This window comes from Aphanomyces astaci (genome assembly GCF_000520075.1).
Source record: "Aphanomyces astaci strain APO3 unplaced genomic scaffold supercont1.1, whole genome shotgun sequence".
In the NCBI taxonomy this organism is placed as follows: domain Eukaryota; phylum Oomycota; class Saprolegniomycetes; order Saprolegniales; family Verrucalvaceae; genus Aphanomyces; species Aphanomyces astaci.
Genome location: NW_009798264.1, coordinates 1749362 through 1765603, shown reverse-complemented (window position 1 = coordinate 1765603; position 16242 = coordinate 1749362). Strand labels below are relative to the sequence as shown.

The 16242-nt window shown below is 54.0% G+C and overlaps 9 protein-coding genes across 14 annotated transcripts; 5 read left to right on the top strand and 4 right to left on the bottom strand.

Moving 5' to 3' along the window:
• Positions 1 to 37: 37 nt before the first annotated feature.
• On the bottom strand, positions 38 to 1941 carry H257_00623. Of its 2 annotated transcripts, XM_009823384.1 has the most exons (4): positions 1193 to 1941; positions 843 to 1136; positions 598 to 794; positions 38 to 551 (listed from the first exon to the last, which is right to left on the bottom strand). In XM_009823384.1, the coding sequence occupies exons 1-4, from the start codon at positions 1812 to 1814 to the stop codon at positions 156 to 158; spliced, it is 1509 nt and encodes a 502-aa protein (XP_009821686.1). In that variant the 5' UTR covers positions 1815 to 1941; the 3' UTR covers positions 38 to 155. The 2 variants fall into 2 exon arrangements, with proteins under 2 accessions (XP_009821686.1, XP_009821687.1); XM_009823385.1 differs by having other exon boundaries at positions 38 to 794.
• A 565-nt stretch (positions 1942 to 2506) lies between these two features.
• Positions 2507 to 4764, top strand: H257_00622. Of its 2 annotated transcripts, XM_009823383.1 has the most exons (3): positions 2552 to 3368; positions 3425 to 4434; positions 4488 to 4758. In XM_009823383.1, the coding sequence occupies exons 1-2, from the start codon at positions 2567 to 2569 to the stop codon at positions 4411 to 4413; spliced, it is 1791 nt and encodes a 596-aa protein (XP_009821685.1). In that variant the 5' UTR covers positions 2552 to 2566; the 3' UTR covers positions 4414 to 4434; positions 4488 to 4758. The 2 variants fall into 2 exon arrangements, with proteins under 2 accessions (XP_009821684.1, XP_009821685.1); XM_009823382.1 differs by having other exon boundaries at positions 2507 to 3368; positions 3425 to 4764.
• A 403-nt stretch (positions 4765 to 5167) lies between these two features.
• On the top strand, positions 5168 to 7353 carry H257_00621 (hypothetical protein). 3 transcript variants are annotated; one of them, XM_009823379.1, is made up of 7 exons: positions 5168 to 5291; positions 5354 to 5516; positions 5573 to 5638; positions 5697 to 5874; positions 5936 to 6475; positions 6528 to 6700; positions 6758 to 7353. In XM_009823379.1, exons 1-7 carry the CDS (start codon positions 5176 to 5178, stop codon positions 7031 to 7033), a joined length of 1512 nt encoding a protein of 503 aa, XP_009821681.1. In that variant the 5' UTR covers positions 5168 to 5175; the 3' UTR covers positions 7034 to 7353. The 3 variants fall into 3 exon arrangements, with proteins under 3 accessions (XP_009821681.1, XP_009821683.1, XP_009821682.1); XM_009823381.1 differs by having other exon boundaries at positions 5573 to 5874; XM_009823380.1 differs by having other exon boundaries at positions 5168 to 5516.
• On the bottom strand, positions 7064 to 8149 carry H257_00620 (hypothetical protein). The gene is made up of 2 exons (XM_009823378.1): positions 7343 to 8149; positions 7064 to 7292 (listed from the first exon to the last, which is right to left on the bottom strand). The coding sequence occupies exons 1-2, from the start codon at positions 8121 to 8123 to the stop codon at positions 7123 to 7125; spliced, it is 951 nt and encodes a 316-aa protein (XP_009821680.1). The 5' UTR covers positions 8124 to 8149; the 3' UTR covers positions 7064 to 7122.
• Positions 8150 to 8243: 94 nt separating this feature from the next.
• On the top strand, positions 8244 to 9465 carry H257_00619. Of its 2 annotated transcripts, XM_009823376.1 has the most exons (4): positions 8244 to 8632; positions 8676 to 8832; positions 8879 to 8990; positions 9043 to 9465. In XM_009823376.1, the coding sequence occupies exons 1-4, from the start codon at positions 8268 to 8270 to the stop codon at positions 9312 to 9314; spliced, it is 906 nt and encodes a 301-aa protein (XP_009821678.1). In that variant the 5' UTR covers positions 8244 to 8267; the 3' UTR covers positions 9315 to 9465. The 2 variants fall into 2 exon arrangements, with proteins under 2 accessions (XP_009821678.1, XP_009821679.1); XM_009823377.1 differs by having other exon boundaries at positions 8879 to 9465.
• An 810-nt stretch (positions 9466 to 10275) lies between these two features.
• On the top strand, positions 10276 to 13372 carry H257_00616 (hypothetical protein). Its single transcript, XM_009823373.1, has one exon. The coding sequence runs from the start codon at positions 10429 to 10431 to the stop codon at positions 12217 to 12219; it is 1791 nt and encodes a 596-aa protein (XP_009821675.1). The 5' UTR covers positions 10276 to 10428; the 3' UTR covers positions 12220 to 13372.
• Positions 12320 to 12679, bottom strand: H257_00618 (hypothetical protein; the record flags this gene model as incomplete). Its single annotated transcript, XM_009823375.1, has 1 exon — positions 12320 to 12679. The coding sequence occupies one exon, from the start codon at positions 12677 to 12679 to the stop codon at positions 12320 to 12322; it is 360 nt and encodes a 119-aa protein (XP_009821677.1).
• H257_00617 (hypothetical protein) lies at positions 12862 to 13320 on the bottom strand (the record flags this gene model as incomplete). Its single annotated transcript, XM_009823374.1, has 1 exon — positions 12862 to 13320. The coding sequence occupies one exon, from the start codon at positions 13318 to 13320 to the stop codon at positions 12862 to 12864; it is 459 nt and encodes a 152-aa protein (XP_009821676.1).
• A 710-nt stretch (positions 13373 to 14082) lies between the features above and the next one.
• H257_00615 (hypothetical protein) lies at positions 14083 to 15219 on the top strand (the record flags this gene model as incomplete). Its single annotated transcript, XM_009823372.1, has 1 exon — positions 14083 to 15219. One exon carries the CDS (start codon positions 14083 to 14085, stop codon positions 15127 to 15129), a length of 1047 nt encoding a protein of 348 aa, XP_009821674.1. The 3' UTR covers positions 15130 to 15219.
• Positions 15220 to 16242: the final 1023 nt, after the last annotated feature.

The following is a 16242-nucleotide window of genomic DNA, read 5'->3' as shown; positions in this document are numbered from 1 at the left end:
TCTGGCTACGAAGTACTAGCAGATGCGAAAACCAAATAAGTAGTTCGAAACACCGTTGGTTAACGTTATCGTTTACGATTATTCACCAGGGTTGTATGTCCTACATCCTCTTGCACAGCTAGCTATGTAGTTGCAGACAACCACTTCAAAGGCAGTTAGTACGGCACGGCCAGGTCAGTTTCCGCCGCGGCCATGGCAATCGCATTCTCCTCTGTCACATCCACCTTGTTGAGCTTGATCACTTGCGCAAACCACTTGGCCGACGCCTTGGGCACGCGCTCCATTGTGTCATAGTCGACCCAGTGGAGCCCAAAGCGCTTCGAGTACCCAAACGCCCACTCGTAATTGTCCACAAACGACCATGCAAAGTACCCGCGCACGTCCACGCCGTACTCGGTCATCGCCTTGTGCATCTCTTGGATGTACGCTTCGTAAAACTTGATGCGGAACGTGTCCTGCTGCGCCGCGTCGCGGTCCACGTCTGCCACCGCGCACCCATTCTCCGTCACGACAATGCCGCCCTTGGGGGAGTACCGCGCTTGGATCCACATCTACGGGTTCGTTAATGTGAAGGTTCGTCTTCAGGGATCGTCGCACCAGCAGCTTGCGGAAGCCCCACGGCACAGCGTTCCACCCCATGTCCGTCTTGAGCCACTTGTCGTTCGAAGTCACGTCGACCCCGGAATCTTCCCAAATGGACCCGTCATAGCCGGGCGCGACCTTGTTCCGAAACGCCGCCGACGGCTCCGCGTACCCCGTCCCGTAATGGTTGAACCCGAAAAAGTCGCTGCTTCCTACGCTGCCACGTCATACACTTGTCGTTTGGTAGATGGCAAACCAACCTCGCAGCAAGGTGGATTCGGCTTCCGTGAAGCGAGGCAGGCGCGCCCCTAGCTGCTTCTTCATCACGTCCGGGTAGTCGCCAAAGTAGACCGGGTCGGCAAACCAGCCCAACTCGACTAGCAACGCGCGCTCCGCCGCCGCCTGGTTCTCCTTGAAGACCGCGGGGTCGGCCGATGGCTTGGGCTCGCGGAAGTCGCAGTTCAACGTGATCCCAATCACGCCACGTTGTTGCGATTGAAAGTCCTTGCGGTACACGTCGACAGCATGGGCGTGGGCCAGCAGCAAGTTGTGAGCTACCCGACAACCTCCATCATCCCCACCTAGTCATGTACAAGTAGAGCATGCGTACCCGAGAGGTACGTCTCCGTCTTGCATTTGTGCTTGCGACCCGGCGCCATCTCGCCCGTGCCGTGACCCAACAACGCCGAGCACCACGGCTCGTTGAGCGTCAGCCAGTTCTTGACGCGATCGCCAAATCGCGCAAAGCAAAGGCGCGCGTACTCGGCAAACGCGTCGACCACGACTTGGCCGCCAAGCCACCCGTCGAACTCGGTCTGCAGCGCCAGCGGCAAGTCCCAATGGTACAGCGTCACGATGGGCTCAATCCCGTGCGCGACCAGCTCGTCGATCAACGCATTGTAGAACGCAATTCCGGCTTCGTTGACGTGGGTGGCAAACCCAGTCGGCAGGATGCGAGGCCAAGCGATGGAGAAGCGGTAGTACTTGAGGCCCATGTCCGCCATCAACTTGACATCGTGCTTGAACAAGTGGAAGTGGTCCACGGCCTTGTCGCCTGTGTCGCCGTTGATCACTTTCCCTGGCGTCTTGCTGAACGCGTCCCAGATGCTCATGCCACGGCCGCCTTCGTTCCATCCACCTTCGATCTGGTACGCGGCCGTGGCTGTGCCCCACATGAAGCCAGGTGGAAACTCAAGGGACGTCGGCGATGCAGCAGCGCAAGAAGAGCTCATGTTGTCAAGAATGGATCAAATCCGAAAATATGGAAATCATGACCTTGCCAAAGTTATGCACATGGTGATGGGCGACGACGACACATCCCTTGCATTTTATTCCACGCGTTCAATTTCACATACAAATTCCAAGTATAGACAGAGTGAAGCTTTGATTAATTCCCCCGTTCGTGCAAAACTGTCCAACGACACAATAGCAGGTTCGGCAGGGGCTTTTGCCTGTCGATGGAAGGGCAATCTCGATCGCAGCACCGCAGTAGTGTCCTGGTAGCTGACCTACTACAGTAGTAGGCTTGTCATTGAGCAGCAAGGCGCTTCAAATTGATCTACACATGTGCAGGAACGTTATCCAGGAGGACCCAACTGATGCCGCCCCAGCCCCGTCTCGTGATCCAGAGCGAGACAATAACCCCGACACCTTGTTGTCTCCTAACTGGAGACAACGAGGTGTCGGGCATGCATGCCTCTACAACGGTCGTGTGACTCGAGGCAGAACCGGAAGGGTAGCCAACTCAAGTCAGCCTACGCATCACACACATGCACCCTTTCAATTGCCACAGCATACAGCTGTAGTAGCCTCCAGACGTCACGCGTTGACAAGACGCAGCTTCTTGCGGCCCGTTACAATCGATTTGCTGCTTGCTCCATCTCAATTGAAATGTCCCTTTCCCTGTTCCTGCACTGCGTTTCTTTGTCGCCCGTCCCCCGTGGAGCACCCCTCCTCATTCCGCAAATCCAGAAGTGCGACCAAAATGGCGCTCCGCAAGAAGAAGTTTCTCGTGTCCGCGTCGGGCGAGGAGATTTGCCGGGGGCTTGTCGTACCCGAAGCATATGTCGCCGACCCCAACGACGACGCCGACGACCCGGATGCGATCGAGCTCATCCAGACCCACATGTCCATGGTGTTCCTTCGACGGGATGTCGTATACAAGGTCAAGAAGAACGTGGACTTTGGGTTCGCCGACTTTAGCTCTGTCCAAAAGCGCATGCAAGCCTGCCTTGCCGAGACGCAACTCAACCAGCGACTCGCCCCCCACGTGTACCTTGGCGTCGTGCCCATTTACAAGAAGGACACGGCGCTGTTCATCAGCACCTACGACATGTGGACCGACGAACGCGACAAGGACGCCAGCTACTACGTCAACGACACGTTGGGCGAAATCGTGGACTGGGCGGTCAAGATGCGCCGCCTTCCGAACGAAAACACGTGTCTGCATCTCCTCACGACCGGCCGCCTCAACGCCACACTGCTCGGCCTAGTTGCCGCTAAAATCGCCGCGTTCCACACGACGGCGCGAAAAAACGCCACGATCGACGAGTTTGGGAAGCCGGCGGTCATCAAGCAGAACATGGACGAGAACTTCACGCAATCGGCGTCCCATGTCGACGCGGGGCTGGTCGATGGCCACGTGTACCACCGCGTGAAACTGCTGTCGGAGCGGTGGTTTGCCGACCTCTTGGACACGTTCGAGCACCGCGTCCAACACAAGTACATTTCCGACACCCACGGCGACCTGCGCTTGGAGCATGTGTACTTTTTGCCCAAAGCTGCGAGTACGTCGTGATGATGACGACGATCCTTCCGCGACTGACTTGTGACTTCTCTCTAGACGTGTCCGGCACCAAACCGTCAATGGCGAGCTACACGCTGACCGACGACATCTCGGCCGCCACGACGGACGTGGTGGTGCTGGACTGCATCGAGTTCAACGAGCGCTTCCGGTACTCGGATCCGTTGAGCGACGCTGCCTTCTTCGCGATGGACTTATACCGCGTGGGGCGCCACGACCTGGCCACGGCGTTCAACGTCGCGTACTTGGACAAGTCGAAGCAGACGTCCAAGGCCAACGCGGAGCTGCTGCGCTTCTACGCCGCCTACCGCTCGGTGGTCCGCGCCAAAGTGTCGGGGTTCCAAGCGCTCGACCCGCTCATCGCCGACAAAACGCGCAGCATCGCGCGCTCCAAATGCCATTGGCTCGTCGCGTACACGCTGCTGGCCCCGCCGTCGGACCGGCCGTGTCTGGTGCTGGTCACGGGGCTGCCGGGCACGGGGAAATCGACCGTCGCGCAGGGGCTGGTGGCCGCGGACGAGCGGTGGGTGTGGGTTCGCAGCGACGTGGTGCGCAAGGAGCTGGCGGGGGTCAACCCCACGGAGCGCACGCCGGACGACGCCATGACGGACGTGTACTCGACCGCGTTCACGCAGAAGACGTACATGGAGTGCTGGGCCCAAGCGCAGGAGGCGCTGCAGCGCGGCCGTCGGGTGCTGGTGGACGCCACGTTCCGGGAGCATGCGTTCCGGCGGTTGTTTTTGGAGGGCGCCAAGAAGGAAGGCGCGATGGCGGCGGTGGTCGTGTGCGAGTGCAACCGGGAGATCGTCAAGGGCCGCATGGCCAAGCGCGCGTCGGAAGCCGTGCAGATCTCAGATGCGACGTGGGACGTGTTTGAAAAGGTGGAGCAGTCGTGGACGACGTTCGAGTCGGCGTCGGGGCTGTACGCTGTCACAGACCAGGAAGTGTTTGCCGTCAATACGGAGAAGCACTTGGACCTGGCGATCACGCGAGTGCATGGGTTTCTGCGCAAATTGGGCCTGGAATAATACTGAATGTACCAAGTCGAGGTAATGCAGCAAAGTCGTCGAGAAGTTGAAGTGATATGGAAGGATGTTTCCAGGGAAGTTTGTCTCACCTGAGATACCGCTCAAAATATCTCATCCGCAGGCTAATCAGTGGATGTGTGGTGTTGGCATGACCTGCGGCTTCTTCACAGCCGCCCTCTCGAGCTGCAGGGGGGTTTGAAGCGACGGGTTTCGAAGTACTTAGCTGACATTGGTATACTGTATCCAAACGACAAGCTGTTGCAGCTGCTATTACTACCGGTATTACAAAGTTCCTGCAGTAACGTTACGTTACTATTAGGCTATTTTTTGTGAACGTTATTTCTGGTGAAATATTGTCCTTGTCTGGTCCAAATATCTGTAGAGCAGACAAACGTAACTGGCATCCTTATGCAGGCTTAGAATTCCAACCCTATCAACTGTACGATTGTACTACCCGTGGTCAACACGCTACAAGTCTTCGACTGCACTGGTGCATATACGTATATACTGTATATAACTATTTATATAAACTCGTGGTGTCCTGCGACATTCCCACCAGCTTTTTGTCATGGGTGGAAGCCACCCAGAATGGTGGCAGCGCGTGCGTCAAGTATGGGATGGTGAAAACGTTGAAGCGCTTGCATTTTTATTCGACTAAATCGATGGGCATACTTTGTTCAAGGTAGTGGAAAATGTCGACAATAAAAACGTCGAATCAAAACTCCTCGACACGGCCATTCATCTTTTTTCCACTCGACGACGATGGTGTCTGCCGTGACGGCGTACCTGTGCTTGATCATCACCCTGTTGGCCGTCGCCACCTATGCGTTCTACGTCACGTACCTCTCGCCTGTGAACACGATCAACGCCTACATCAGGTATATTATTTATGTCTTCTTCCATGGTGGTTGCCACACGGTTCAACCGTCATCGTAACTAGTGCCAAGAAGACGCAAACTCCATGGGCATTGGGCTGGTGCATGTTTGCCTCGGGCGTTGGCTCGTGGGCGTTGTACGCGTTCCCTGACACGGCGGTCCAAGTAGGCTCGTGGGGCATCATCGGTTACTGGCTGTCGATTGTGCTCGGATATGGTGTCTTGGCCGTACGTCGGCTCCATAGATGTACATGCTACATCTGCATAATGCTCACAACCACTAGATCGCTGGTCCCGCCATCGCCGAAGAATTGGGCGACGGGGTTACGTTGAGCGACTACGCTGGCAACGTACGCACGACCCATGACATGTGGTGGAGGAATGCATACTCACATTTCCACATTGTAGCGCTTTGGCACGCCGCAAAAGCTGTACGTGCTGCTCATCGCGTTGTTTTACCAGTTGATTTCGATTGCTGCTGAATTGACGGCCATCGGGGGACTCATGGTGCTGCTCGCACCTGATGTGAGCAAGGCGTGGGCCATCATTATCGTGTCTGTCATCACGTGTTCTTACACCCTGTTCGGTACGCGGTCCCGTCCGTCTGTCCGTTGGTTCGTCTCGTTCAACCACGTGTATGATCTTAGGCGGGATCAAGGCCAGCATCGCCACCGACGCCATCAAGGGTGGGTTCGTGCTTCTCTTGGTCGTGATCATCTGCATCGCTGCGTTCTCATACACGGCGCTGCCCGTCGATGCGTTTGCCACCACCGGCGTCGCGGCGTTCACGACCACCGGGTTCGAGGCCGTGTTCACGCTCACAATCGCGATCGTGTCGTCCAACTTGTTCCTCACGGGGTTCTGGCTGCGTACGTTTGCCGCCAAGAACAACGCCGACCTGCGCAAGGCGTGTGCCTACGCCGCACTGGCGGCCACCCCGTTCATCGTGCTCTTGGGCGTGGTCGGGTTCATGGGGTTCATCATGCACCCCGAAGCTCCAGTGTTTGACGGCGGGTTCTTCTTCTACATCCTGCTCGATATGCCCGAAGCATGGAGCGTTCTCGTGCTCATCGTCGTCGCGGCCCTCGTCAGTTCCACGGCGGACACGGTCCAAACCGGCATGAGTGCCGAAATCCTATCGCATTTTCAATCCCGGCTCTCGCTCACGACAGCGCGCCTCATCTCCGGTATGTGTCATTTATTATTTATTGAGGGTTATTTGTTCATGCAGTTTCGCAGTTGTGATCAACATTCCCGCGATCTTCATTGCACTCACCGACACGAGCGTGCTCAAGTTGTTTTTGATCGCTGACTTGCTATGTGCGGCGACGGTGGGCCCCATTTTCCTGGGGATCTGGAAGCGCACCCACCCGTGGGCCGTCTTGGCCGGTTGCGTGAGCGGGCTCGTCACGGTACTGTTCGTTCGTCTGTTGTATACAGTAAGTGGTTCTCACAACGCTATGGTGCAGATTTTTGTGTCAGGGTGGACTCGTGAAGGTAACTTTGTCGACGGGTTCAAGGAGTTTGTGCTCGAAGAAGGTCTGTTTACGACGCACAGCATGGTGCTGTTCATTCTCACGCTCGTCATTCCCATCGTGGTGACCGTGGGCTTGACGTTCGCGCTGCCACCTGCTCCCAAGCGCCGCACACCCCAGAACGACCACGCTGACTTGTTGGTCGATGCTCCTGTCAACCACACCAGCGACCACCACTTCGAAGCCACCAAGTCGCCGGCCGTCGTCTAAGGTGTATCAGCAGCTTGTGCATATTTCTCTGTTGAATACACATTCCGACGCAAAGTATATTGTATATATATTGTGTTGACGACATCGAGTTATTGGTGCAAATGCGGCCACTGCGACTTGTTGGCGACCACGAACGACTCAAACGAGATGGGCGGACGGCCGAGGATGGACTCCACCGTCGACGTCACTTCGGACTCGCCCCCAGCTTCGTAGTACTTGGACAAGTTGATGATTTCACGGATTTCATCTGGGTTTTTGCCTACGAACGTCCAGTGAAACAATATGTTCGAGTGGGGTGCTCACTTGTACCTCGAACCCACAACGAGGGCTGGACGACCCACAAGGGCACCTTGGACAGCCGCACGGGGGAGTCCAAGTGACGAGAAAACGTAGAAGCCACCTCGTCCCAAGTCAGAGCTTCGGGGCCAGTAAGATGGAGTGTCGTGGAGGGTGACGCCGGCTTGGCCATCGTGTGGTTGACGACCTCGGCCACATCCAGCGAATGCACAAACGAGATGCGCGCCCGATTCATCGAGACAGACAAGTTCCGGCCGCAAATGCTTTCGCCCCAAGTGCCGTTGAGCATGGATTGCATCAAGGTCGTGGGTCGAATGATTGTCAACGGGATCTTTGTCTCCTCGGCTTCTTTTTCCAGTGCCGCCCATGCCACACCGCTCGGAAGTAAGGACGAAGCATGCGAGGCATACGTAGAAATCAAAATGATGTGCTGCAAGTTGGCAAACTTTGCCGCCGCCAACAATGCCTGCGACTCACTCCACTGGGAGGGTTCGATGGCGTTTGGAAGGAGCACAAGCCCCGTCGCCTTTGCGGATTTAAACTCTTTCGCGATGTTCTCAGCATGATTTGGCACAAGAGAGCCATGCACCACGGAATTGAAGGAGGAAGCAACGTTAGCGCCCAAGCTCAGTTTCAACTGCCTCGTCAACATGTCGGCTTCGTCAGCCCGACGTGACACGATTTGCCATGCATGAGTGGTCGCCAGACTGTTCAGACCAAGTAATGTGCGTCCGAGGGATCCTCCGAGAGATTTCGTATTGTGCAGGGAAGCCCCGCTGATCAAGTAGCGCATGCCGCCGACGAAGGTGCTGGAAGCGCGGAAACAAAAATGATGATTTGGGCCCAGCTCCCACATCCTTATCCGGTATCCGGATACACCACCCTAGCCGTTACTATGTGGCGGTTACAAAACCACGGTCAACGCGCTGGCCGTGCGATGGACTTCAACACGAGCATTGACTACGCGAACGAGATCACCAAGCTGGACCCGCATCTTTTCAGCCCCCGACGTCTATCTAGTCGCATCCAGCCGTTGTACAATGGCAGGACCAGTGTCATCAGCCACATTGCAAACCAATGTGTTTACTTTTCACTCGTCGCCCATCGCCTGCGATTGCTTGCTTCCAGTACCCGAGTTGAATCATCACCCACGAAAGTCGGTATCATTGGCGGTGGGCGCGTTGGAGTTGAGATCGCGAACACACTGCTTGCTGCGAATTGGCCTGCATGTGACCTCGCCATATCGTCGCGACAACCTCATGAACCACGGTGGATGTCAAGAGTGGACAGTCAAGTCGCTCGGTACGGCAATGCTATTTTGTTCATCGTCATGACGCCATGTTAGATACAACGACAATGCTAAACTCGCAGAAGAGAGCGACGTGGTCATATTGGCGATGCCACCATCACAGCTCGCCTCAGTTGGGATCCAGATCAAACATGCGTTAAACCTTGGCACCAAAGCTCTGGTGAGCATCTTGGCAGGCGTGGGCAATGAACGAGTACGTAAAACGGACACCAAACACAAACACTCATGGGACGTCTTAGGTGAGTAAAGTTTGCGGGTCGCCGGGCACGCTACTGACACGAGTTTCATTGCCTCAAGCGGGGAGCCCAGCTGATAGCAACCCATCAGACGCCGCTGCGATGCAGTTTGCATGTACACCCTCCGTTCGTTGGTACTTCTTTGGGCATGACAGGCGGAATCGTAGTGGACAATTCGTCGGGGCTTCATGGACTATGCTTGGACTTGGAGCACTTTGCCATGCAGGTTGGCATACCGAAGGAATCAGCAAGGGAAGTTGTCGTGGACATTGTGTTGGGCCGCCACGGTTCCGAAGCGCAACGACGCGCACATTTGCCGCACTGGCATAAAAGTTGGGACGCCATTCTGAAATCTGCCCAAGGCATCTTCAGTCAAGCTATCAATCAAATTGATGTGCCGCTCATTGAAAACAATTCAAGCGGGCATCATCGGCGATGAGTCAATTACTTGAAGTACCGGTACATTGTAGAGTGATTTTGCAAATGGGAATATTCCAATGCAATTTTCCAGTGAGACATTTCGGTGCACCCACTGAAAATTTTACGTTAAATAAATTTTCAGTCAGAAATTCGGACTGGACAAACCTCTACACACTCACTCACAACCATTCGATGTCAAAGCAGCAGGTCCAACTGGTCATCACCAAACGAAGCGATCCCATCGCTTCACGACCCGAAAAGTGACGTAAATCTCATAAAGGAGGTATTCCCCACTCCCCCACTCGACGATAACGCGTGCAGCACTCAAATGGCACTGGTAGTCCGTGTTCCAAGGAGTGGAAATGGCTAATAATGTGAAAATTCCTGATTTGCAATATCTCGTGGCCACTTGAATATTCCAATAACGCTAGAATTATTGGATCATTTCATTGGAATATTCCCATTTGCAAAATCACTCTACTGTACTGGTATCCATCCCACTTTACTAGCGAGTCCGTGTCAAAGTGGGAGAGCCACGATCCTTCCTTTCATCGGCCAAGTTTCCGCGGTACAGCGTCCAAGGGCGCCATGGCCTTTACCGCAACCTCGATGGGAAACACTCCTCTCCACCGCTTCGCTATCAGAGTATACATTCAGAGGACGATGTCAACAGAATATAGTCGATTGAAAATAATGTTTTTTTGCGCGATACCATACATTTTAGCAGCCTACCTCGCCATGAGAAAGATTTTCGAATCGAAAAACAAAATGTCTTGCCCTTGGATTCGTAATTGCCTTGTTCAGTCAGTCTATGGCCAGACAGGACAGAATATCCGGATAGACGGGGCGACTCTTGTGGAGTGTATGGGAACATGGTATCCGGATAGATCTAGGTACTGATGTAGGGGAATTGCGCACAGAGGGATTCAAACATGTGGACTTTTGTATGTAATGGCTGTTCATATTGGTCAGCTCATTCTGCATTCGGAGGTTCAAAGCAAACGTTCCATCGCTCTCTTCTTCTGTCCTTCCGCGCCAGTCCAATCTTCCATTTTCGCGTGTGAAGAACTCTCTGCTGCCTCAGAATCGGAACCGTACCTGTAACCACAAGACAACACATTCTCAACTTTAGCATGCAGCGCTGGGACGACAGCGCCAATCCGCATACGCCAGCCCGCTTTGCGCGCCGCCTGCGTGTGGTCACAGAGCCCCGTCGCAGCAACAGCAACAAGATGCTTCGCACGCGCACCTTGAGCGAGCTGGTCTTCACGTCCCCACGCAACAGCCCGCGTGTCACGCCTCGCAATGCTCGCTTTGACATGGACATTGAAGTGAGCACGTCGTTTGCTGAAGGCGACGGTATGGTGGACTTACTCTCGTCGAATCCCATGTACAGCGCGGCACCTGATGGCCCTTCCATGGAGCAATCACTAATTGTCGTGGAAGACAGCGAGTCGCCTGACGAGATGTTCCGGAGCCATAGCGGCCAGACGTCGTTGCTGGAAGACTTGGATGACCAAGTCTTTAGCGATCGCATGTCCGTCGACGACGATGAAATCGACTTGGAGCTCGAGGATGTTGAGGATGAAGCCAACGCCATCATCGACACTCCCACCACCGTGACCACTGTCGAGGACAACCAAGATGAAATCCGCCAAGGTCGGCCCACCGGAGTGTCCGAGGTCGTGGACATGCTGTTCGAGATCCACACGGCGCTCAAGTCCCGGCACATGGGCCAGCGCACCGCCGCATCAGCGCTGGCTGCGTCCAACCTCGTGTCGTCCGTGGCGTACCCAGCCAACCCCATGCCCCGCGACGAGCAACTCGAAGTGCTCGACAACACACGCAAGATGCTCGAGTGTGCCATCTGCCAGGAGATCTTCACCGGTGCCACCGAAGCACTGTGTTGTGGCCAAGTGTTTTGCAAACTGTGCATTGAACGGTGGGTCAGCGAACGCAGCTCGTGCCCCATGTGCCGCGACGAGCTCAGCATTGCGCAGCTCGCGACTTCTCGCCACTGCCAGCGCATGGCCAACGAGATGACTGTGCCCTGCCCCTACTGCTCGGAAAACATGAAGAAGGCGGTGCTGGAAGACCACATGGACACCTGCGCCGATGCGCCGCTGGAACCCCCTCCGCCAGCCGACGTGGCCCTGCGCGCCAACCTGCTAGCCGCGGCGCGCCTGACGACCCAGATGATGACTCGCTTCCTCGTCGCCCCGTCGCCCCCCGAAGCGCTCATCACGCAGTGCTACATCCGCACCCGGGGCAGCGGCAACTACGAACTGTACACCCAAGACACGGACGTGCTGCTCTGCACCGCCGTGCGCCGACGCCAGCTCGACATGAGCGTGACATTTTCGATCTATGCGTCCAGCGCCGCCGACGCCACCATCGCCCGCCTCGAGCGCAACTTTGTCGGGTCCCAGTACACCGTGTTCAACACGACTGAGGAGCACAACACGGAGCTCGGCGCCGTGCAGTACGCCGCCACCTTCGGCAAGACCCCTCGGCAGATGCGAGTGGCGCTACCCACCGTCTCCCGCCGCGCATTGGCGTCCACGGCGGACGAACTGAACGCGTGGGGTGTCGACCAGTACACGCCATCTTCCCGGGACGACTCGATGCTGGCGCAAATCGACCGCCCAGACGGACACCGCGCCATCAACCTCATCAACAAGCCCCCCGTGTGGATCGAATCCCTAGAAGCGTATTGCTTGGACTTTGGTGGCCGTGTGGCGGCGGCATCGGTCAAGAACTTTTTGCTGTCGCACCCAGATGACATGGACAAGACCATGATGCTGTTTGGGCGGACATCGGACCGACAAGTGTACTCGATGGACTACCGCCACCCGTTCTCGCCCGTGCAAGCGTTTGCGATCGCCCTCAGCAGCATGGACTCGCACCTCGTGACCTTTGATTAAGGAGCATATTTCGATTTTGGTAGTCGGGCCTAGGAGTAATATTTTTTATCTAACAAGTTCGTGTATTTTCACAACCTTTGCACTCATCATCATCATTTCATTATGAAGAGTCATATCCAAACTCGTCGTCTGCTGTGGCATCATCGTACGAGGCAAATCCACGGGGAACGGCGCGACCGACTACTTCCGACTTCTCCATCACGTTCCCTCGTGCTAGCCGCTGGGACTCGGAGTCACCGTACCGCTCCAGATCGAGTCCTTGGGCGGCCAAGCCGCGCCGTAGGTCCCGTTGGACACCTCGAGTTTCAGGCATCTCTGGTTTGTGTGTATGAAAGTCACGAAGGGCTTGCTTGGATCGCTCTTCCTTTTGTTCGGCCCGCATCCTCTCGCCAGCTGCCTTCTGGCGTTCTTTGTCGCGGTCGTCGCGACGGGTTGACTTGGGCGGCCCCTTTCGCGGCATGTCAAGATGAGAATTGGAGTACCAATTTATTCGGTCATAAATAGCTCGCTCATAGATATCGCATCTATTTTTAGCATCGTTTCCTTCCATACCGTAGGGAATTGGAAATGAAGCGGCAACGAGCTAGCGACAACCTCGCAAAAGTCAACGAGAACCACTGACATGTCACCATAGTATACTAACTATAGAAATACGAGGTCGTCGCCAAAAGGATCGACGAGGTCAATCCAATCATCACCGCTACTTCCTTCGAGGGTTGTCGCGCACTCATAAAGCCTTGCAGCAGTATCGGGTGCTTCGTCCGCTACGATATCCTCTTCGGAAGTTCCTTCGTCCAAGCCATCGAAACTTTCGTCATGCTGTGAGCTAATCAGTGTACACATATCTCCTCGTCCGAGCTTGTCATTTGCATGTGGCTCCCCATAGCGCTGCAACACAAGGCCTTTTTCCGCGAGAGCACGTCGCAAGTCTAGTCGGCCAGCCCGCGTCTCGGGCATGGTAGCTGCTCGCTGGAACTGCCCTAGTGCCAGCGCTGCACGCTCGGCCAGTGAAGCGTCGCGCTTTCTCGCTTTGGCATCGTCTTGACGCTGCTGTTGTCGTTCGTCCCTGCGGGTGGGTCGAGGTGGGCCTTTGCGTCCCATGGTCGTTCGTCAGCAGATATAAAATGATGACTCACTGACAAAAGAAAAGAATCGGACCTTCACTCACATGAATGAAAATCTTCGAGTGTAGGTACCCTCAAAATCGAAAGTGTTGATGTACGAGCAACTTTCTACACGTGGCAACCTGGATGAGCAGTATGCTGCTAACACCACGATGCAGGCTGGCTGTTCCTTCAAGTAACGTTACACAGCATCCCTCTGCATAGTGATTGGCATCCCAGCATTGCCACCGCCTACATACTTGTATGATAATGAACATTGCCGATTTATTGAATAGTTGATTGTCGAAGGCGTCGTTCGAGCTATAAGGCACTGGTGGGGTGACGCTGGTGCGCGTATTCCCTTCGACTTTGAGTGGGCTGAAACTCGACGTGTACAGGCAGCTATATACCGCGAATATCGTTGATACAGTTACTAGTACTGTATGTGAAACCTTTCCGAAACCTGCGAAATGCGACAAAAATGGAAGAGCGAAGGGAACGTTATTATTGCAAGGGCCTTGCCGGATGAACTTCACACGTTGCCACCACGACGTCGAATGGTACGTCGTCACAGCATCCTCTCGACGCCGCGCGAATTGGTTCTTGGCCATTGTGTTCCAGCACCAATCGCTCTGAAATCCAGTGAAGAGACATCTAGCCAAAATATATGAGTCAATCCGACCAATGAAAACGATGCATCTTGTTGACGAACCAATCAAATGTTTGTATTTTATCAACGCAAACGACATGGTCATCGAAGATGAAACTCACTGTGCATTTTGCCATGAACTCCGCAGTAGTTGCGCAAGTGCTGATGCATCCGAATGGCGATGACGATTGGATCATGATTGACGAAGATACCTCCCCTGGCACGAAGGATGGCGATGCTCTTGACAGGGCAAACGAGACATGGAACGACGATCCGATGATGCAATGGAACTCTGTCGGGAACCAAGATTGGTCGCTCGTGGCAAAGAACGGCACTGCCAACTTTCTGGGAGCACCGATGGAGTGTTTTTTGTGCCAAAGGACCCTCCAATATCCCCCCACAGCTGTACCATGCTGTGGTTTTGCGTATTGCAACGACTGCATCCAACAGTGGGCAGTGGAGAGCGACACGTGTCCATGTTGTCTGGACAGACCCGCGCTCCATCTACCAGTCGCATCATCGAACCAAGCCCGTTCCGTCGACATGACGTGGCAGTTGAATCTGATTGCAGCCTCCCAATGCGATGTCCCAATCATGACCCGCTTCCTCCTGTCGCCGCCGTCGTCGGGAGGGGTTCAATGCGACATCCACTTTCACAGGGGCCTCTTTTCCCTCGTCATGCCCGACTCGGACGTCGTATTGTGCACGGCCACTCAATTTGGCCACATCGATGCACAAGTGACCCACACTTTCTGCCCCTTCAATACCTCCACCCCAATTGCACATAATATTCGCACGGTCAATAGCACCGACTTCTCCCTCCACACAGCCGAATCCCCCACGTCCGAGCTCGCGATCGTCCAAACGACCATGTCACCTATTCTGAAGAGCCACAACATGCTGGTGGTGATCGGGTCTCACGGTGATTGTTTGGGTGCATGCTCGACGCACCTCTTAACCTCTCGACAACTGGCCGGCGCGTCCTTTGACTGCCACGCGAGCTTCGAGCTAGTAGCGCTGGACACCCTTGACGTGGTGCTCTCATTCGGACGAGATTCTGGCGGTCAGAGCTGGGTTGTGCACTTTTGCTCCCCTTGTTCACCTCTCCAAGCGTTTGCGGTTGCATTGGGCTCGCTCTTGGTAGTTTTTGAATCGTAATCACTTTAACTATTATTAATATTACTATTAATAGTATTGATTTGGTACGAATTTCCGAACCCCGTCCAATCGAATCACCTCGACCAAACCGATCACAATCGCTCCCATTGGTAAAGCTCAAAAACAAATTCATCTTGGCTGATCAGCAACCTTGTTTTTTTTCTTTTTACTAACGTTTTGGTGGTGCATGTCACCTACCGTATACAGTAAGGGTGCGTCTGGTAAAATTTGTAAAATGGGATAACCAAAATGCCATTTTCAAAATGGAGGTAAAAGGTCCATTTTGTAATATGGCGTTTTGGACCTATTCAACACTTGAATTATTGGATTTGGGTTACTGTAAACTCTTCAAGCAACGTGAATTCTGCCCCAAAATGGCGTTTTGGGCCTGAATATTGCAATATTTCCGTTTACCAGACGCACCCTAAACTAACGTTACCAACTTTTCACAAAACTTTCTTGCTGCTACTACCGGTACGTAGTATTTCGTTTTCATATCTCAAAATTTTAGCGAGTACTAGTATAGACGTAGAATCGAGAGATCATATTGTGCTTTCAAGCTAAATTTGGAATTTTCGGTAGATTCGTCGAATGACGACGTCAAATCCGCCTGAAATCTCGAGACTTACAGTTAATACTACCGGTAGTATACTCACTGTGACTCCTGTCCGATACAATGTTGAACTCCTTGTGAAATGGAGAAGCTTGGCAATGCACCAGATACGCCTGCAACTTGATTAGTCGAAAGGTTACTTTTCGAAAATTTCATTGGCTACTTCGGTCCGTCGATTACTCCGTCGATTTTGCTTCGTCGATTCGATTGGCGGCCCCAGTCCATTTTGAAATCGAATTACCAATACCGTGGTGAAGAAATTTTACGTCTCTGATTGAAAATTGGTAAAGAGTTGGTTACAGACAACGAGGGAATTTAAGACTCATCGAAGTTTTGAGTGTCACACACTTTTTTCAGCCAATCAGCAGCAAATCAGGAAATACTTAAATTTCTTTAGTGAATTTTTATACTACCGGTAGAACCGCTTGGTTTAATGTCTATTTCTTACAGTTACAGACGACGAGGGAATTTATAGTTAAGGCTCATCAAGTTCAGTGTGT